The sequence below is a fragment of the Letharia lupina genome (genome assembly GCF_014066315.1).
Source record: "Letharia lupina isolate WasteWater1 chromosome Unknown contig_7, whole genome shotgun sequence".
Lineage (NCBI taxonomy): Eukaryota > Fungi > Ascomycota > Lecanoromycetes > Lecanorales > Parmeliaceae > Letharia > Letharia lupina.
In genome coordinates, this window is record NW_023502976.1 from 1846217 (window position 1) to 1867500 (window position 21284).

The window sequence follows — 21284 nt, forward strand, 5'->3', positions numbered from 1 at the left end:
ACCGTTGCAAGGAAGCATCCCTGTAAAAGCTTCAGCTGGTCACCCTTCTGACCCAAATACTTGTAGGTTCATATGCTGCGAATTCATCATCTCGTTTCAGCGCTCGATGCAGCATGAGACCCGTCTCGTGCTCATCTTTTCCGACCTCTGCAAGCTCCTTACTCAAAGCGTCAACTGTCCGTTTGATTTCCTGCCTCGAAGCCATATCATATGCAATGGAGCTTGGTTGCACAACGTTTGTTAGCTCATGGATGACGGTTTGCAGATTTTTCCTCCGTTGATGGAGATTATCTAGCTTAGCTTGGAGGCTTGCGATACGAGACGTAGCTTCAACTTCTGGAGGGGATTTTGGCAGAGACTTCCGTTTGCCTTCTGGTACCTGTTTCGGGGTTCCCAGCTCGGATGGCGTGGGCTTACGAGCAGTGACCTTTGAATTGGAAATCCCTGCGGGTGGCACAGGACGTTTCCTATTCAGTATTGAGTTTGGTGTTGTGGAAATTGCAGACATGGATGGTGAATTTGAGCTCAGCTCTGGAGTTGTTGGAGGACTGTCGTAGGTGGTCGTCGCGTAAGTCGTCGAACTGAAACGGCTGGGTGGTTGGTCTTGTAGGTGTAGGTGTTGTAGATCAGCACGAAATCTGCTCTCGATTCGACTCGGATCGCGTTCTGTGTCACGGTTATTCAACACAGCTTCGGGTATGGTTTGGGAGCGCATCTCTTGCATTTGCTGCAAGTGCGGGCTGTGTACGTCCTTGGCAATGGTCTGTGGCACGTCTGGTAGCATTTGTAACCGGTGGTCTTTGATTTCTTCATTACTTGGATTGCGGGCGAGGGGGGACCTTGCGTCATCAGTCGAAAGACTTGAATTTGGGGATTGAGTATTTTGCCGAAATGTTGGCGGGATCACTGAATCGGGAGAGCTCTCGGTCTTGGCATCTGGCGAGGTGACACGCTGACCGAGCGCCTTGTCATTAAGGGTGATGGATGGTCGGGTAGGTCGAGTCGTCAATTCCTGAGGGGAGTGGCTAGGTGTTGAAGATTCTATTGTCCTGTCTTGGTCTCTCTGATCTTTTTGATGTTTCTCACTGCCCGCAGGAAATGTGGGAGACTTTCCCGGCGGCAGAGGTTTGTCAAGAAGTGGATTCACAATCTTGTGACGTCCACCAGCGCCCCTCCATTCAGGTCGGACGATAGGTGCATTGTTCAGATCCCTGCTTGCGACCCTCTTACGCCCAATAGTACTACCACTACTTATGTGAGTAGAGGTCCCAAAACTCTCAAGGTTGCCATTGAGCCTGCCAGGACTTGGCTCCGCATTCAACTTCACCGCGCTGGGGGTCGTCTGTGGAGGTTTTCCCTTTTCCCTCGTTGTTGGCTCTCCCGAATATACATCCCAATGCGTCAGACTGGAGCCTTGTTCTGGAGAATTAGTACTTGGCCGATTCCAGAATTTCCGAGTCTTCTTGGCGACTGGTATGTTACTATTGAATCTGCCAGATGTGAAGACAGGCGATCGGTTTGCTAAAGGACTTGGAGACTCAGATACCGGTGAAACGTCAGGGCTACTCCTTCCACTTCGGCCGATGTACCCGTCATTCATGTGTGGAGATCCCGGAGGCGATACGTCGTCGGGGTAGAGGGAAGAAGACCTGATCTTATGGCCGTTCTTCCGTGTCGAATCGCTGTTCAGCTCCGGCGAAGGTTGTGAGTAAACTGAAGATGCAGTAGGAGCTTCAGATAATGGTCTGCCGTTTGTGACGCCGGAAATTTGCAATTTGTTGCTTTCTGTGTCAGCCTCGGATGCTTCTTGGTTGAGAATGGGAACATACAATGGCAGCGCTGGCAGCGCTTTGAGCACATCCTCCGTCCGCTTTCTTCCAAAAGCGGGCCTTGAGCTTATGCTGAAGGAGCCGTTATTGATATTTGGTGTACCTTGTAACGTATCCTCTTCCGCAGTAGTCTCGGTGAGAGTCGAGCTCTCAATCGCGATTTCGGCTTGGCGGTCTTTGTTATTGAGACGTTTCCACATCCTCCCTTGCCTGGCGTATGGGTCGGCAGTATTATTGCACGGTGCCTCCTCGAGAGTCCAGCTCGTAATCTGAGGATATACGCCGGCACAGGACCGGAAGAGTTATGAAGCGATAAGGTGCAATAACACTTTCGCTAGATACACGGCAACGTGATTGTGGGTAGAGAGATCGGGCCTTTGAACAAACAGTGTTGTTGTCTGTATGCTTTGTTATCTCACAACAGTCCGATATTTAGGGAGCCATTATAGAAGACTTTCTCTGCAAAGACAGTTTGACTCGGTACACCAAGCCTGGTTTATGACACAGCTGAAACTACTTAGGCGGCTTGCCCCGCCGTTGATTGATCGCCCTCGAGTATAAATAGGTCAGCCTTAACTTTTCATTAGTACCACTCTTATAATTACCACATCACTTCTCCCAAACACCATCGATTGAGCTCGTCTCACCTGTGACGAAGGATATGTCTGACAGTGAGTGCTCAGACCCCTTAAGTTGATCTAGCCGGCTCACAGATTGATGGCGCAGCTCCAGCAGCTACCCAAGCGTGAGCTACTTCTCCTTCTCTCAACTCTCAACACCACTGACTCGAAGATTTTCAGCGCCACAATCGCATCGCCGATCAACCTGATTCTTTTCTCGCTCCTGATTCTGCTCGTTTATTTCCGTCTTCGGCCAAGTCCACCATCTACCCTACCGAAAGGTCCTGCACCGGTTGTTTTCCGTAAAGTCACACCCGGACGATTGTCCATCGCATGTGTCGAAGCCTGACTAAGTTGATCCACGACCAGGCACATTTACCCCACCAACATTGAAGCCATACAATGGTGAGAAGAACATGCCCGTATATCTAGCTGTACGAGGCAAGGTCTTCGACGTTACGCCCGGCAAGAATTTCTACGGTCCTGGTGGACCCTACGAGAATTTCGCTGGACGAGATGCGAGTAGAGGCCTGGCATGTGGTAGCTTTGACGAGGACATGTTGACCAAGGATCTTTACGGACCGTTGGACGATCTCAGCGGACTGGGATCGGATGAGAGGCAGGCAATGCAAGATTGGGAGGATAGATTCGCTGGTACGTTGTTCTGTACTCTCACAAGCCAAGAGTCCGGTTCTCCAAACCCAACGTTGAGTCTCGAGACATATCTTAGGAGAAAAAATACTCTCTAGATATGTTTCCAAGCTCTGAGGTCCCGTCTCGCACCAGCTGTGCTGACTACAAATTTTGACTAGATAAATATTTGGTTGTCGGAAAGCTTGTACCCGTATCTGAAGCTCCAAAGGAGGAATCCTAGACTTGCCGATTGGCTCGTCATGGAGGAAGCACATGGTCGGATTTGCTCCTTTCAACATTGGGTAGTACCCGATGATCTCTTCCATTCAGTGTGGTATGGCAGAACCGCTTTGCTAGCTTGTAGATCCGCCCGCAGAGGAAATAGAGATACGTAGTCACAACAAATTCAAGCAAAGAGTACTCTACTCTACAGTTAAGAATCTACAGTCTTAGACTGGCGCGGGATTATGAGCGGGAAGCCCGCCGTATGCCGATAGAGAGACAAGGGTCCGCAGATCTCAGGTTAGAGTACTCTACAGGGGCTTTAGGTTCACTTGAGCATTACCTTAGTCTTGGCGAATAGAGGCTTCACAACTACGCATGCACCTCTAAACATCGAAAGATTACTGTCATCCTCGTCACTTTACTTCGAGTTGCATCGCGGCCTCGACTTCCAACATCCAAGCCGGACGGATCGACAATGGGACTACAAGGCTTCTCGTTAGGACATTCATAGCACTTGCTCCAGAGGCTCATAGCCCCCTTGAACCTTCCTCATGGTAGACAAGAAGCCGAACCGGCACGACCCGCATGGGTCTTTGCCAATACCTACCTATGACGAAGCGGTCAATGCCCGTCCTTCCTCCTCACAGCCATTCCTGGGGGCCGAAGAAATCAGCAATGATGCTGAGCGACAAGGGTTGCTTTGGAGAGAAGAACAAAGTGGCCATCAATCGTCTGCAGTGGAATCTCCTCGGTCGAGCCTGTCATTCAGCAACTCCTCAAGAGCTTCTACCGAGGAGTTGCGGCATGAGATGATGACGCAGATGGATGTGCTCGAGCCGGAAGCAAATGGAGGTCGCATAAGAGGAAATTTGCTGCGAAGAAACCAACTCTCGAAGCGTATCACGAGTCTGACACATAGCCTTTCCTCTCTCTCATTCCGTCAATGGCTCCCCTCCTGCGACTATGTCATAGCAAAGATACCTACCTTCATCCGCCAATTCCAACCAAATTGGGCTATCATGATATCGCGTTTATTCGCCCTCTTTCTTGTTTTCTCCCTGGTCTATCTACTATTCTTTTCTGACGTCTTTACCGTCGGCCGCAGGGGACCCGGTTCCGCAACAAAATTCCCTGATATGGTAAGAGAGTTCGTACGTAGCAATGCAAATGCTTCTAGCATACGAGAAAGTTCCAAGTATTTGACACTCTTCGACCATGTGGCTGGCACCAAAGGAAGCTATGTTTTGGGCGAATTTGTAGAGAATATGTTCATAGAGAGTCGATTGGAAGACGTGCAGATGGAACGGTTTGATGTGTATGCTTCGAACAGGCCCCACCACTCATAGATTTTCACTGACAAGCAAGTAGATATCTCAATTATCCTAAGCTGGGCGGAAGGAGAGTTGCCATAATTGACCCTCCGGAATTAGCTTGGGAAGCTTTGATAGAGGAAGAGCAGGCTCATGAGTCTCGCGAACAGACTATGGTCTTCCACGGGCATTCGAGGTCTGGAAAAGTCAAAGGCCCTCTAGTCTATGCCAATTATGGGTCAAGAGAGGACTTTAAGAGACTTCAAAACCAGGGGATTGATATGGGAGGCTCAATTGCTCTTGTGAGGTATTACGGCAGCCAAGGGGATCGAGCTTTGAAGGTCAAAGCGGCTGAACTAGCTGGAGCCGTGGGGTGCATCATTTACAGCGATCCGGCAGAGGATGGCTTTCTTCTGGGGAACGATACGGTCCAGAGGGGAGCTGTCAGCCTAATGAGTTGGGTTGTGGGCGATGTCCTAAGCAGCGGATTTGCTTCCTTCCCTGGAGAAGAAAGGAGAGACTCCAAGGACGGAAACCCTGGACTGGTCAATATCCCATCGGTACATAATTCTCATCTTTGAGTTACTACACGTGTCTCGGAAGCAAAAGTCTCTTGCGACCCCCCCAAGCTGTCCTACAGCCTATGAATGTTGCGTTGGAAAACCATTGCTGACTACGAATCCTCGGCAGATTCCATTGTCATGGCGAGACGCCCAAACGCTGTTGCAAGCGGTAAGAGGACATGGCATGAAGCTGGACGATCATTGGAAGGGAGCAGTCCCCCAGGTGGACGAATGGTGGACCGGTGATGCCAATTCCCCTATTGTACTACTGCAAAACGATCAGGAAGAAGTAGAGAGAAGCCCAATTTATAACAGTAAGGCACTTTTCGAAGTTATCTCTTCTTGTTCGAGACTGCTTTCCGAGTCGCGAGACATGTTGGAGAAACAAGTCGCATATGTTGCCACCCTTTATACTCCCCAAACATGTCTTATTCCTCAATTCATTATCGACGAATGGAAATGCTGAGTCCGAAATGTGCTAGTCCTGGGCAAAATCACAGGAGTTGAGCAACCAGAAAAGTCCAGTACGTATCTTCGGCAATTACCTTCCCTCTTTCGGACCAGATGTTCCCAATGCTGGAACATGTCTTGGGGGTAATTGCTCTCTGGACATGTTCCAAGACTTGATCTACCCCCTCGAAGAGGCATTACTGACTCCGATTCCTTGATCTAGTAATTGTTGGTAGCCACCGTGATGCATGGTCAGTGCGTATTCTGGAGCAATTGCTTCCTTATCCATCCCTCAATCTTAGACCGCGAGGCCATGCTCGCGAGCCAAAGGCTCATTGTACTACCCAGACCTGTCTCATGACCGATATTTTTTTTCTCCAAGAAGTAATGCTGACTCTGAATTGTGCAGGTGTTTTGGCGCTGCAGACCCGGTTTGGAACACCATAACTTATGAAATCTCTCAAGCTGACTGCTGCGCAGGGAAGCGGGACAGCAGTAATGCTCGAGGTTGTTAGGATCTTTGGCGAGCTGAGGAAGAGTGGATGGCGTCCGCTAAGAACAATCGAATTTGCGTCATGGTAAGTCTCATGTATCCCAATACTTCATTAGGTTGAGCGGATTGGATCATTCATTACCAAGCCCAATCCTCTTCTATTTTCCTTCCTTTTTACAATTCATCTTCGTTCTTTGATGTTCCGCTTCAGCACAAACCGCATTGAAACCTTTCATTTAATGCGACCGCTTACAAGAGCATAAGGGACGGAGAAGAGTACAATCTCATAGGGTCCACGGAACACGTTGAAGGAAGACTAGAAGAGATTCGCCGCAATGGATTCGCCTACTGTACGTATATCTCGGAGGGCTTCCACCCTTTTCGGGAGCAACATCTGCGTCGCAAGACATGTATCGAGAGCAGAACGCTCTTTTTCCTCGTCGAATCTGTCGTATGACTCGGGTTCTTGCCTTGAAGAGACTATACTGACTCGGATATTTGCGTAGTGAATGTAGACATTGCCGTGAGCGGAAGCGACTTTGAGGCATCAGCTTCACCCCTCCTCCAAATGGCTCTTCTGCGCGTTCTTGAGCGTGTCGTGGATCCAAAAAAGAACAAGACTCTTCGAGCAGTGTGGGCGGAGAAAGGTAGTAAGCTTGGAGGACTGGGCGCAGGTAGCGAGTATGTATCTTGGGAGCCCAAATCGTCACTTTGAACCAGGTTTTGAGCCGTGAGACTTGTCCCGGGCCTGTGTACCCTGCAGACATGTCTCCAGATTCAAGATTCACTCTTGAAATGGCAATACTGATTCTGTATTCTTTATGTAGCTACGTTGCTTTTCAGGACATCGCAGGGACATCTTCTCTCGACATGACGTTCAAAGGTGGCTCTTATCCCTGTACGTCTACAACTCCGAGCACTCTCCTCCCAATCCGTACCCCAATGAGCGTCCTGAGACATGTTCCGAGAGTATCGAATTAACGCACGTTGTCTTGGGACTTCTTCTCCATCTCAAAGAAGGACGACTGACATTGAAAATTTGAAGATCATAGTTGCTACGATAATTTTGATTGGATGGATACCGTCGGCGATCCTGGGTTTGTTTTTCATAAGACAATGGCTCAACTCTGGGCACTGCTCATACTCGAGCTCGCGGACAGAGAACTGTTGCCTTTTAACTTCATTGACTACGCAGAGGCTGTTAGAAACTACGTTGGTGACCTTCAGACTTATGCCGAAGCTAAGGGTCCGAAAGAGGGCCTAAACATGACCTCTCTCCACCAAGCTGCGGATGATTTTACCGAGAATGCTGCTGAATTTCACGCATGGAACAAAGCGTGGGAGGACGCTGTTGGGCAAGGTTATGAGACCAGTACGTGAAATCGGAGGCCAGATGCCCTCCAGACCAAGTGTCAGGTCTCATTGCGGAAATGTGTCGAGGCTCGAAATTGTTTCTTGGACAAATGCTAACTCCAGAACCTTGAGTAGATGAAATGGCCATTAAACGAATTTCGCACAACACAAGTCGGTTAATCTGATTCAAGCGTCTATGGTCTGGATACTTACTGTTTGCGCTAGGAATGGCGAACTTTGAGACCAATTTACTTGACATTGGCGGAGGTGTAAGTAGTTGCCTGTGTACACACTGTAGCACATTGACCACCAGACTGAGAGAATCTGCAGTTACCTGGTCGTGAACAGTTTGTGCATGTGATTTACGCTCCACAGGCGTGGTCTGGATACGAAGAAACGTATTTCCCAGGTATGGTCATTATCAAGATGCCCCCTGGTGTCGTACCGCAGCATCAGCCAATTCTAATGGGACCCAGGAGTCCGTGATGCCATTGACAATGGGGATTGGAAATTAGCGCAGGAGCAGGTTGAGAAAGTGGCAGGGATACTGTCGTCTGCGAGTCACAAGCTCAACCATTAGCGAGCACTCTTGCTTCTTCTGTTGTCTTCTAGTACGGTTTCATGACAATTGCCACAGAGAAAGACTGTGGGCGGACACGGATCTCATAGGGGCATAGTACAACGAAGTACTTTTCCTCATACCAAAAAGGCGCCAATGGGTGGGAAAAGCATATGGATCATGTGCTGCTCTTATGACCTCCCTTTACTCCGAACTTAGAAGCGTACAGAGTATGATCAGTATACTGCTCCAACACGATGGCTTGGCGTACTTTGACGGACCACTTGAGGGAAGAGGCAGCTGACGCGGCTCTCGGTACGGGCAATGAAGAAAGACGCAGCGTGTGTCATACGAGGAAGCTGGAGGGGAGTGCATCGTCAAGGGCCATCCCTTCATCGCAATGATTGCACTGGTTTTTCGAGGCGGCAGCGACCAGTAATCTGGCGATCAAGGCCAGGCTCACATCGGATCTGCTCAGGGTCCGCAATCTAACATGAGGAATCTTCAAGCGTGCTCACTGCTTACCCACTCGACAAGTCATTCTTGGATCCTTCAACAATTAATTTTAGATCGTGATTCGTGAATGGTCAAGTCATTCCCATGTCAGGCAGCTGCAGATCTTCAGACCCGCAGCCTCCTTTTTTTTCCCTCTTCACGATGATGCGACGTCGATCCGGGCGCAGCATGAGCAATTCATTGGTCCGGCCCCCTTTCCCCCCACCCACACGCTGCAGCCTTTTTGCGACCCCTTCGCAGACCTCGTACGTCTTTTCCCATATGGTGAGAATTTAGCGGCTCCCTGAGATGCAATCATGCGAGAGGGGTGATGATCGGGATGAGGTGATTCGAGGTCATCATTTCACGCGCCCCTTCTTTCGGCCCCATCACCATGGAGTAGGCGCCGTCGGGAATACAATTGTGGAACGGGTGGGTGGGGAGATCTCGGACGTTTGACATTGTGCTCTTACGTGAAGCGAGGTTGGGCTTGGGCTGGTGCGATGGGTGTTGATTGATTGATTGCTTGACTTTGAGTGGGGCTCACCCCCGTCGTAAGCTGGAGGTTAATGGGTTGATTGTGGCTCTGCTGAGTGAATGGATTGATGGATCGATGGATGGATGGATGGAATTGATGGATGACTATGAAACGTGCTCATGGCTTCAGAAAGCCGCGCGAGTAGAAAGGTAATTCCCCACGGCCAGGCGCGGAATTAATTTCTCATTAATGTCTCAAAAGGGCTGCGTCGAATCAGTCGCCTTGAGACGATATGAGCCGTGTGGTGCGGTGTGAAGGAAAGACTGCACCCCACGGATTTAGAAGAAGATGATGATCATCATCATCATCTTTATTCTTGGCTGATGTGTCGACGTGTTGCCACTTGATTGATCCGGCATGGCCATGGTTAATTTTGGGTGGGTGCATATGAGATCTGGTGAGAGATTATTTTGCAATTAATTCGGAGACCGGAGAACCTTCCTTTCCTTTCCTTTCGAATCCGCGTAGAGATGCTTTCTCCATTTTCTCGACGTTTGCTGCATTGACCCCGCTGTGGCGACTGCTGATTGAATCCTGCCGTATCGCCATCCGAAGGGCTGATCGAGATCCGCTGCTTAACGGATGATAATGAGGCGGCCAACCAGTGTGCATCCTGCGTCTGATTGGGGAGAAACCTCGAGCGAGGCTTTTCGAAGGAGCCAAAGCACCCGACCCAGCCAACGCAGCTGACACCTCGTCCTTAGCCTTCACCGCGCTAACTTTAGGGCTGAAAATCGTTGCATACGCAGTCGTCTCACTACGCTATGTACGGTCAACGACTCGTGCAAACATGATACACACGAAACACGGCGTACTGGATTCCTACAAATTGGTCACATTCAACAACTCGGCGAGACGCTGGACTGACAGATCCTTTGGATGGATATATTTGCAAGGCTGCTTGCTTCTAAATCAAGAGACCCTTGACGGTGCTCCGTGTGATCCCTCTATGTACATTTTCGAGCGATAGCATGTACTAAGTTTGTTCTGTAACAAACGTCCGTAGACAAAAATGAATCGAAGCATTACTCGTTCGCCGCTGGTGAATAGTCGTCCTGGTCCACTCAGGGTTATAGCGGGCCTGATTCAGGGTAAAGCCTCCGTTTCATGTCCTCTGGCATGGCAATTTACCCCAGGAGCTGTCCGGTGGCCGCGCATAAATGTTGGTAAAGTAAATCAAATTTAGAAGCCGAAAAGCACGCAGTGGGCCAAATCCATTCCGAATCCCTTCTCCCCTAGCCGCTCTCTGCAGACGGATGCCTGTAATCTTCCACGAATTCCGTCCCCCAAAATGGCCGTAAATCTCTATCGAGGTCTCCAAAGTCCAGACTCGGAGATCCTCTGCATCCAGAAAACTCCTGATTGCTCCATCGCTTGTTTTGTAAGTCGCAGGATATCGCCCAAAATCACAAACTCCTCCGGTCTAAGGTGCCATCTTCGAGTAAGGTACACAAAAAGAAAACATGGAATACATCATTGTCATCATCGTGCAAACGTAAAAACGTTCCTCCAAGGCATGACAGGAAGCCAGCCAGTCCAGTGGAAAACAAATCCTGGGTCCCGTCAAGACTTCCTTATTAATTGGCCGCGATCGATGGCATGCATGGTTGCTGCATCATCAAAGACCCAGAAAATGCAAAAGAGCAACTGTAAATGGGCCCCGTTGGTTGTGGAGCCGCGTATGTGATAGGTTGTGGGGCTTTGGACACACTTTCATAGCTATCGCAGGATGAAGTTGAAGAACATGAGGAAGCCGCCGAAAAGATGGATCCATGATCCGAACCCCCAGAAGATGTCGAGCACTGTGCCGTGACAGGATATGCGGCTAATGATGGAGCTGCTATCCTCCCGGATGTGGGATATTGGTCGAGACCCTGTAGAGGTTGGGCAGAGGTGTGCCAGGGGGCCTCGGGTCCAGGAGCATACTGCGGTTCGCTGGGAGGTGTTGGGGAGAGAGCACCGGTTGAGCGAGTTGTGAAATGGTTACATCTGAGGATTAGATCCCTAAGCTCCGGAACATTTATTCTTCTCCGTGGGTCATGCTCAAAAATGCGACTTAAGATGAAGTCAAGCTCCGGTGACAAAGGAAGTATCGAGCTCAAGAACCTCGGATTATTCCGGTAAGCCCTGAAAGTCGAATCGTCCATGGACGCCCGTTTCCACGGATTGCGGCCACAGGTAAGGTTCACTAGGATAATCCCCAGGCTCCACACGTCATTGGGCCCAGAGGCATAAAAGGACGGGCCTGCAGGCGTTGCTTGACATTCTGGGATACAAGGGTCAGTCGATGAATGGAATCGAACGTCAGCTCCAGCCACAAAGAATGCCTACCTGGTGACATGTAGAAAGTAGAACCGCAACCGAAGTCGTCCGTGCAAGGTTGCTGAGTCGCAAGGCCAAAATCCGCAAGTTTGACAGTACCGTTGGAGACCAGGATGTTCTCCGGTTTGAGATCCCTGTGATAGATGCCAATGGAATGACAAAACTCAACAGCGTTCAATATCTGGAGAAATGCACTCTTGGCCATGAAATCATTGCCGAGGTAATGGCCCTTTTCCGTGATGCTGGAGAACAGATCACCTTCGGGGCAGAATTCAAGGACTACAAAGGTGCAGTCGTAGGAATCCATTATCTTGACGAGCGAGACCACATTTGGATGATGGCTGGCCGCATGATGTAATTGGATCTCCCGTTGCTGGAAACTCCGCTGCCGTGGATCCAGACCAATCTTGTTCAAGGCCTTGACCGCATAAGGAACATTCGTGTGAACGTCAACGGCAGTGTAGACGACGCCATATGCTCCCACTCCCAGAATACCTGTTAGCTCCAGCCAGTCGGCTAAGACAAGGCCAAGTCGATCTTCTGGCGCGCACAGTCCTGATAACAATGGAGACGGTGGAGGTGTAGGCAACATGGCAGACAGAATCCAGTCCAGGCACAGAAGCAAAGAAAAAAATTCCTTAGGGCAGTCCGCAAGGGGAGAAGAATATCCAAGTCTATTTCGAATGGTCCGAACGGCTCTCAATGGGACGTGAGGCTCCAGAAGCAATTATGGTTCAAAGTGGGTCAGTTGATTGCCCTGCGGAATAGAATGTCGAGAGCGCGTGAGGAGAGAAGGAGAATGAGAAGCGGAAGGTCGTAGTCAAGACTGGATCGAGGAGGAAAGAGGTTGGAGATGCGGTGGAGGAGGAAGAAAGTAAAGGCGTGAGCCTCGCAGTATTAAGAGGAGGTGGAAGGAGTGAATGGATGAAAGTGAAGTCGGAGTCACGTAGTGGTTGGTAGCGGCTAGGCTGGGGAGAAGATGAAGGTGCACCCCTTTGACTATTATGCATAGCCATGACCCACGCCTCGTACTCCGTTAACGCTCTGGATAGGAGGAGGAGGTGGAGGATGATTCACCCTCACACGTTTTTTTGCAAGGCGAAACGAGCAGGAGGCTAATGCTTGGCTAGACTATCCTTGGCTAAATGTTCAATTTCGACTTTGAACGGTGAGAAGCCGGCGTTGACGCTAGCAGAGACTCCGAACTACGGGCGTGTCATGTGCAAGCGAAAAGGCAGGGCGAGGCTAAATCCTTGTCGACTAAGACGAAAAGGAAGGAAGATGTGCAAGAGTGGCATGACAAACATCATACATGGGGCTTTGCGGCTAAGTTGCTTCATGACGGCAGACGAGCATTTGTGGGTACTAACTACTGACTACTAATTGGGGCGTGGGAGGGCGAGGCAGGGATCGTTTACGCGTAACAGTGGTGTGCTTTCGTTGGTCTGAAGCCTCATTTCCCCCCCCCTCTCTTTCTCTAGCCACCTTTTGGAAGTTTGAGGTAAGGCAAAGGCCAAGGCAAGGGAAAAACCAATTACCAAAGCCTCGTAAGATACCGCCCGATTGTTAAAATAAATCATAGGACTAAGGTAGGAGCATAGGGACTAGGGACTATCTTAGGCACTTGAGACTAAGGGAGAGTTGGAGAGACTTGGTTTGTTGGTGGCCCGATTCCCAAATTTGCCTGCAGCCTGCCGCCTGCAAAATGAGAAGCTAGGGGCGGTGGTTGGTAAGAAAATTGGTTGGTGGGCGAATAACAAGTGGCAGAGCGGTGGCAAAGAGATGATTGGAAGAGGCATTACTTGGCCTTTCGGGCCTTTCATTGGTGAGCAACTGCGGGTGCGGGGCTCTTTTTGCTGGTGGACATACAGTCTCACACGGACTCACGGAGTACGGAGGAAAGATCCTTCATGATTCCTTCGCGTAGGGCGTCCCCATCCGAATCATACCAATGGGACAAGTCTCAAGATCAGCAGGATTTGCTGCATCCCGCCTTGTGGCACGACCTGATTCGCAGGAATCCTGCTTACGTTGGAGATTTTGGAATAATGCCTCACAGTCACACCTGCACGATGGCCATCACATGAACATCTTTGCGTAGCCGTGCGTTTGCTATCGCGACTTGCTTTCTTTGGACGAGGGATTTGCGGAGCAGAGAAATAGGGGGTGGTCCCATTGGTCCAATTGTCATTGGCCGACGTCTGGGAAAGAATACGTACGTAGAACACGTTGCCACGTTTGGCCGTAGCCGTTGACCCTTGGCAGCCTCGTTCCTTCTTTTGAAGTTTTGATCGATCGGTCTGGCTGGCTGGCTTTCGATGAACCCTGGAGGACCGCAAAAGCACGATTGCGGCACATAGCCTCGGCTTCCCTTTTCTAATATCGAACCATGATATGATTGGTGTACCTACATCAATCACTCTTCACTCTTTGCTCAGACGAAAATCCAAGAGAAAGAGAGTAATGATGTCGGCGCCAAGTGCTGCACGTAGGACCAGTCCGGACGGTGTTGTTATATAATTCTTGTTGAGATACAAGCGCGGTGCAAGACTTTGTAGGTTTGTGTGTTACAGAGGATTGAGGAAGGCCTAACACGTCGACAGCTTTCCATTGGGCTTGTTTTCATCATTATGGCGTATGGAGAAGGCATTCATTCCACTCATCCAGACTGGCTACCTGCGCTGCGTGCCAGAGAGAACTCCAGGCTTTGGGAAGAGATTTTTGCTGCAAAGACGATAAAAGCCCGGGGTCCCTTAGGGGTTTTGGCGGTGATAAACTTACCTAGGGCAGCCTCATTCTTTTAGTGTATTCTAGAAGGAAAATAAGCGGCATGATTTCTTGTTCGATAGATAGAAGGTATCGGATATTACGTACCTACCTACTGTAGAAACTGGTGAATAGAGGGTGACCGGAGATTTGCCCCTTTAGACTACCCGTTGCCAACATGGAAGGGAAAGATGGAAAAGATGAGCCTTTGGCAGATTCGCATGTGACGATGTGATGATGTGATGATGTGATGCGACAATATGCATATGCACGAAGGACAATAATTAAACATTGACCGACGAATCAGCAAACGTTTCGCATAATTACTCGTGCATGTACCGATATCCTTTTTTTGCCGCACAGGCCACACGACTGAGTGGAGAATTCGGTGGAAATCTGGTGGAGAAAATTCATGGACCAGCCTGGGCTTTCATCTGATCGTTCCCTCCGTTAACATTTTAACCAATGGCGATCGCTTAGAGTACAAGTAGTTGCCACCTTTCAAAAAGTCAAAACTCACCGCTTCCGAGGTTGGTGCGCAAAGCAGCAGCACCGCCCGTTAAGCTAAGCCTTTTCTGGTTGTCTAAAAGTACTTTACCTTACCAAACTTCCTGAGCTGCTGGTTTGCTGATTCGGGTCAGTTAATAAACAAGGACTCCGGCAACCGGCAGCCGCTTCCAAAATAATTGCCTCATCGAGGTAGTCTGTTGATTCAGCAGGCACAAAGAATATCAACCCTCACTCTCTCCACTTTCCTCGTACGATACCACATTCAATGAACCCTGGCTTTACGGAGGTAGAGCTACTCTGCCGACCATGCGTCGCCTATAGCAAGATCTTCATCGAATGATGCCGCGAATAGATGTTTAGGTGCTAACTCGGTGTAACTCAAACCTGCAGCTGTCGCTGACTCTTTACGGACTGTCCATGGGTTCCAGTGAAAAGACGTCCTTTGCAGAGTCTCGCGCATTTTCTCCACAGAGTGGGACAGATGCCAAAACCAGAAACTCTCAGGGAGTATATGGACATGCTGTTTCAGGACACGTGCATGATGTTGCTGCCGCTTCTGCCCTTTTCTATCCTGATGTGGAGCCAGGAAACAACGTCTTTCTGTTTCTGGAACGACGACTGCCAAAAGACAGTCCTTCTTACCATGTTTAGGGACGATACTTGTTAAGTTTGAAGGAGAGGTGCTCCGACGTGTTCTCCGAGAGGGGGTGCTGTAGATGCACTGTCATAAAGTCTATTTTCTACCAATGCTTCATTTGCAGAAACAACTTCTGTGCGTGGAGTGACTGCTAGTAATCGAGAGACCGGCAATCTTCGCCTGTAAAGAGTCCCTGTCGGATAACTTTTGGTCAAGTGATGGAAAATAGGTACATGAAGTTGGGATACCCAGCCCTGACCAGTATCAGTGCTGACTAAAAGCAAAGGATCATCTGGTGACCCATCCAAGGAGCTCTTGGGGCTCGACTCGATAGCACATATGTACATGCAGATGAACCCTTAACCATTTTCCCTCAATAGCCAGGACTCCAACTACATGCCTGTTTCGGACTGTCAAATTTCGTCATCTGCGCTGCGGCATTGAACGCCTGTGTAGTCGTCAAATTGCCACCGCAAACGGGTCCACACCATAGTGGCCGGCTGTTGTCCCCGATGTACGGCTGCAGAATGTACTGCTTATCCTGGTAGTCCGCCTCTATGGCCGTGCTGACATCGCAAACTGGGATGGTGAAAGTACCTTCCCAGCTTGCACCTTGGGCGCCAGGATTCGCCCATTGGCTTTCGAGCGCAGGTCTCACCCTGTTACACCCTGTGTTGTTGTCGTAATCGTAGCCAGCTACTTCATACGGACTTCAGAAAGACAGAATGACATCCAGCACGGTAACGCCAGCCCATTCTCCAAAACCAAGGTTGGCAGCCCCTGGTGGAGCGGCAACCCAACCCCCATTGATGTGATGTCACGGAGATTACGTTGTCTTCTTGCCTTACTTTTTTTCTGTATCAGCGAGGCTTAACAGGCAGAAGGAAGTTCTGCCTGCGCAGGGGCAACAGACCATCAATATAGATATCAGGCAACGTTGTTTACACAGACACTGTAGGGTGCTGGACCTGAACCGATGCCTTGGACACGCACCACCGCCCTGATGAAGATCATTTGTGTACGCCAGAGCTGATTCATTGAATGTCCGAATAGGAAAGAGTTCATTGCATTTGTCACATTGTCTTTGTCCACGCCACCAAAGTCGACAAACGCTCCACCCGCAGAATATGATCGAATGTCGCCGGTGCCGTCGTAGTTGTTGCCCTCCATCAATTCGTTGTTGGCCGAGGTAAAACCCTCCATGGCGCCTACAACAATTTCACCAAGAATTCCTCCAAGGTTCGCCAACTTTTGGACTGGACGACAATTTCAGAGTCAGTATTGGCTATTTGAGGGGTGATTTGAGTCTCGCGACATGTTTCGAGAGTGAGCACTTCCGAGACATTTGTCAAGGCTCAAATTTTGTCAAGCAGAGGAAACATGGACTCCGAGGAATACACGTACAAGTGTTGTCCTCGCTAGCAAACGTTGGCATAGGCAGCCGAAAGACCTCGAGACCTATGTGAATCATCCTGGGTAGATAAGGATCTGTGTAGGTATTGCAGCAATAGCGGCATTGGTCGCACCACCAAAAAGTGCGACCCCACCACTAGCTATAGCATCTTCGACCGCCGGTCCCAAGCCAGCCAAAGCAGCCCCGATCCCGATGATTATCTGGAGAAAGGCAAATACCAACCTGAGTGCAGTTATGCTCTTGACGTCTTTGTCTACATAGAACGTTCCCCCCCAATCATCCTTGCTCAACGCGGTAGCAATGGCGCTGACCTCGAAAACTTGACTGACTCGGACCAGTGAAATACGTGTGAAACCTGTTAAGAGATTCCGTTGTATAGTACGCGTTAGCCACGTCGGGATTGGTATTAAGGGGAATTACGTTGCGTGGGTAAAAATCGCAATCGGAATTGGACCTATCATCCTGACAGTTCAAGTCTGGGTCTCCCACTGCCCAGTTGCCAAATGCTCTAGTGGCGTTTTGAGAGTCAGCAGTCCCTCTTTGACAAATTTTGGGCACAAGACATGGAACGGCAATAACAGAGAGGCCAAATTTACAGGTTGCTCCGCAGATATATCATGCGACTGAGTCAACGGTGCTAAATGCGAGGGGACTTACTCGGCACCGTACCCACCCTGCCAAACCGTAGCTGTTGGCCGAAATCGCCGAAGAGTAAGTACTAAACCACACGTTGAGCCATGTATCCATGTCAATTGCCTCCCAACTTGCCGCCGTCTGGCCATAGAAGGATTGTACAACACCGCAGTCATCGGTGTTACTAGCCGCCGGTGCTGACATGGTGTTGGCGCTTGAGAGAGTCAGGGACGACATGGTAATGGTATCAGTCCCCGTGGGCAACGAACCCGATCCTGGTCCATGCCTATCATGAGCCAGGGTGATCATGACGATGGTCTGGCCTGCCATAACAGAAAGATCATTGCCAGATCCGAGAAGTTGCGCAGAAGTAGCAGGCAGACCAGTGCTTGTGGGAAACGGCGATTCGTAATTGCCGGATGAGGATAGCGTTCCTGCACCAGCACCAACAATAATCGATGACGCATTATTACCATGAGATCCGGATGTGGCTCCAGCACGCGAGGAGAAAGGCAATGTCCACTTATGGACGAGAAGGTTATACGTGGGCCAAAGCCAGCGAGGGAACGATGCTTGTGTACTAACGGGTGATGAAGATGGGGCAGTGGGCACGTACGGCCTATGGTGTTTGAATGGAGGTCTCCGAGGGCCCTTAGACGGAGAGTTCATCCAAGGTGGAGAAGATGTAAGGGGCCCACCATACGTTGTTTGAGCATGGCTGGCTGAGGATGACCCATTGGATGTCGTCAAAAAGGTCACTGCTGTAGGACTCAGAGAGGGAATGCTAGTTGAGAGGCTGATGGACGGCGAGATGGTCGGCAGAGCAAGAACAAACGCCGCAAGAAAGACCAGGCACCATATGTCAAGCAGGAAATCCACGGCGAATGACCATTGAAGATGGTAGAGAGCAGGGAAAGATTGGTACGATGAAGAAAAGATTCTCAGTCTTTTGATTTACCTCTTCAGGACCATGGAGTTGCTGGCCCGTGGAAACATCGTAGATATGTCTTGCAAGATGCCGCGGTTTAAAGTTCAACGACGACTGTGCCTGACTCGAAGCATACTCTGAAGATAGCGCGCAACAGTGACGCAAAATGGGTAGCCACACGTGCTACATAAAGTCGGGCCGTTGCGTCGTGGGGGCTAATATCAGAACGTTTCGACAACTTTGAGGGTTATAATCCCAGACACTGTGAAGGCCAAAGTAAAAGCTGCAATGCCGCAATAATGAAGAGCCCATGACTATCATGGAGCTCGTGTATGTCACCATGGGGCGCAACCGATCGATTGTCCAATTCGTGGTGAATCTGAATCAACTTTTGGCCCCCCCCCCTGCTCTCAAGAGGCTCGCAGTCAAAAACATACCAAGAACAAAACGTAACAACAGGGCGACAGAACCCTTTCAAGTTCCCACTCGATTCACGAGTATCTTGCCTCAATGGTCGTCCGGCGGGATTCGTGCCACCCCCTTGGCGGAATTTTTTAGGTTAGCAATTACAGGTAGCATCAGCCAAGCCAACCATACATCTTCTTCGCGAATCAGCGCCGGTGCAGCTCCCCGGCTGTTGTTGCATCATAGGAAGGTCTACAAATTGAAATCCTTTTGGTAAATGAATATACGAAAAAGCCGTAGAATTGGAAGCGTTGAGGATCCAAGCGTGTACAGTGTCTACCATCTATCACGTACGGCATACCTTGACCCGAATGTGGATGGAAGAAAAAGGTCCAATCAGTGGGTGGATTGATGAACAAGGTTCAGTGTCCTGATACCGTGGGACCGTCTGGATCCAGAGTGATTCGGTGCGCTTGCATAAAATACCTACTGTATCTGACAGTTCTCAGAGGTTTCAGAAACAATAGAAGACTTTGGCCAAGATCTCTGACATCTCTAACGTAAGGCACTTCCCCGGAGAGCCTTACCCATAGTTAGCAAAGACTAAGATCTTTTGAGGGTACAGCCAGTAAGGTATGAGGAAACTTGATAATGAAACCGACTCACAAGTCACAGAAGGGTATAGACTATAGACTACGGAGGTCTGCACCAAAAGTCCTGGGCAGCGCTGAATATCTTGGCACTCTTGGCACTCTTGATAAATATTAAATACCTTAGCGAGTAACAGCGGCCTTCTTTTACTATATATATACGGTAAGTATACGATTATTTTATTAAGACGTGTTAGTAGGCCACCTCCGCCTTTAAACGATAAAGAATAAAAAACGAATTAAATAATTAACGGTTATATATCTTAGTACGTATTAATAAAAAATCGTATCGAGTCGAAACAACTGTAATATTTTTAATACGTTTTATAGATTAAAACCGTTGCGACACCGTTGCGACACCGTTGTGGAATCGAGAAACCATTATAAAATTAAAAACTATTTCGAGAAGAAAAAAAAATTAAGAACCCTGCAATAATAGTTAAGGTATATTAAGAATAAGATATTTACAAAATTAATTTCAAATGAGAGATACATTCGTTGATTCGAACTACGGGACTACCTTACTCTATAAATTTTTATTACTCGACTAAATTTACTTAAGCTAAAGAAGAGTCTATTTGACTATATAAGGTAATTTACGTAAATCTATTATTACTAAGATATCTATATAAATATCGTTATTCTACTAATTTATAATTACTATCGTAATATATTAGATTTCTAGATTTATCGTATTAAAGATTAATATACTTTTTTAGAGAAATCGATCTACTATCGTTCTACGAAAAGCATTACTAAAAATATATAACGTATTTAAAAAAAATTAGTATTACGGTTATATTAATATAACTAAGTAATTATTAAAAGACGATAATTTTTACTAATTTAGTATAGGTACGATTATCGTAACTTATAGTCTTTCGCTAAGATATTCTTAAATAAGATAGCTTTATTATCTACTAGTAATTCTTTTTATAGCTATAAATATACTTATTTATATATTCTTATTAAATATATAATTCTATATAATCTCTCTTTTATAACTCTTAAAAGACTCGTTATTACTTTTATAAATAAATAATCTTTATAATATAACTAGATATACGCTTAATATATATCTAGATTTTACTTTAAAAAAGATTTTCTAAATACTTAATTTAAGTCTTATTAGTCTTCTTTTAAATTCTTAATATCTCTTTATTAATAGTTTTTCGCTTTATCTAAGATTATTAAAATTTAATTATATTAAAATTTAACGAATTCTTATATTATAGTAATTATAAGTTAAATTTATAAAAAGTAATTAATTTTAAAATTAAATTTAACTCTCGAAGAGTAAAAATAGTTTAATCTAAGATTTTTTTAAATTTATAAGATAAATTTTTAATATTATTATATTATTACGTTATTATAAAGTTTAAATTATACTTTATTATTAAAAAAAATTAAAAGCTTTTAATAGAAAATAATAATAATAAATTTTTTAAATTTTTTTTTTTTTTTTTAGTTATAGCTATCGAGTAAACTTTAATAAGTAATATTTAAATTTCTTATTTTTAGATAATTATAAGATTAAATTTTATAACTTTTAATTTAAATTAAATACGTAAATTACGCTCTATAGTTTTAAGAAACTTAGAAAAATTTAATAGAGAATAATATATTTATATTAAAAAGTAATTTAATAGAAAAGATATTAATAATTACGAATATTAATTTATTTACTCGCGATATCTAATTAAAAAGCTGTTACGAAAAAGCGTATCTTATCGTAAATCGTTACGTTAAAAGCGTTAAAAGAGCGTAAACCTCTATTTAAATAGTAAGAATTCTCTAAAGTATATTAAATTCGTAATAAAAGCGTAGCGAACTCGAATTTATAATTAACTATATATATATATAAATTTAAGATTTTTTAACTTAGCTTTATCTTATTCTATTATATATATTAATATAATTTTAAACTTTATAAACTTTAATTCTTAAAACT

The 21284-nt window shown here is 47.1% G+C and overlaps 5 protein-coding genes across 5 annotated transcripts; 2 read left to right on the forward strand and 3 right to left on the reverse strand.

Moving 5' to 3' along the window:
• Nucleotides 1–31: 31 nt before the first annotated feature.
• On the reverse strand, nucleotides 32–2029 carry HO133_009775 (uncharacterized protein; the record flags this gene model as incomplete). Its single annotated transcript, XM_037300634.1, has 2 exons — nucleotides 32–1781; nucleotides 1830–2029. The coding sequence occupies 2 exons, from the start codon at nucleotides 2027–2029 to the stop codon at nucleotides 32–34; spliced, it is 1950 nt and encodes a 649-aa protein (XP_037154482.1).
• A 461-nt stretch (nucleotides 2030–2490) lies between these two features.
• On the forward strand, nucleotides 2491–3323 carry HO133_009776 (uncharacterized protein; the record flags this gene model as incomplete). Its single annotated transcript, XM_037300635.1, has 5 exons — nucleotides 2491–2500; nucleotides 2556–2574; nucleotides 2630–2751; nucleotides 2819–3103; nucleotides 3262–3323. 5 exons carry the CDS (start codon nucleotides 2491–2493, stop codon nucleotides 3321–3323), a joined length of 498 nt encoding a protein of 165 aa, XP_037154483.1.
• Nucleotides 3324–3858: 535 nt separating this feature from the next.
• On the forward strand, nucleotides 3859–8056 carry HO133_009777 (uncharacterized protein; the record flags this gene model as incomplete). The annotated part of the gene is made up of 15 exons (XM_037300636.1): nucleotides 3859–4622; nucleotides 4676–5177; nucleotides 5308–5494; nucleotides 5663–5704; nucleotides 5854–5881; nucleotides 6040–6061; nucleotides 6111–6208; nucleotides 6388–6473; nucleotides 6630–6804; nucleotides 6951–7021; nucleotides 7169–7495; nucleotides 7612–7647; nucleotides 7702–7745; nucleotides 7807–7885; nucleotides 7953–8056. The coding sequence occupies 15 exons, from the start codon at nucleotides 3859–3861 to the stop codon at nucleotides 8054–8056; spliced, it is 2565 nt and encodes an 854-aa protein (XP_037154484.1).
• A 3124-nt stretch (nucleotides 8057–11180) lies between these two features.
• Nucleotides 11181–11982, reverse strand: HO133_009778 (uncharacterized protein; the record flags this gene model as incomplete). Its single annotated transcript, XM_037300637.1, has 3 exons — nucleotides 11181–11256; nucleotides 11310–11334; nucleotides 11400–11982. The coding sequence occupies 3 exons, from the start codon at nucleotides 11980–11982 to the stop codon at nucleotides 11181–11183; spliced, it is 684 nt and encodes a 227-aa protein (XP_037154485.1).
• Nucleotides 11983–15676: 3694 nt separating this feature from the next.
• Nucleotides 15677–18087, reverse strand: HO133_009779 (uncharacterized protein; the record flags this gene model as incomplete). The annotated part of the gene is made up of 7 exons (XM_037300638.1): nucleotides 15677–16013; nucleotides 16415–16559; nucleotides 16708–16791; nucleotides 16830–17072; nucleotides 17375–17435; nucleotides 17513–17784; nucleotides 18054–18087. 7 exons carry the CDS (start codon nucleotides 18085–18087, stop codon nucleotides 15677–15679), a joined length of 1176 nt encoding a protein of 391 aa, XP_037154486.1.
• Nucleotides 18088–21284: the final 3197 nt, after the last annotated feature.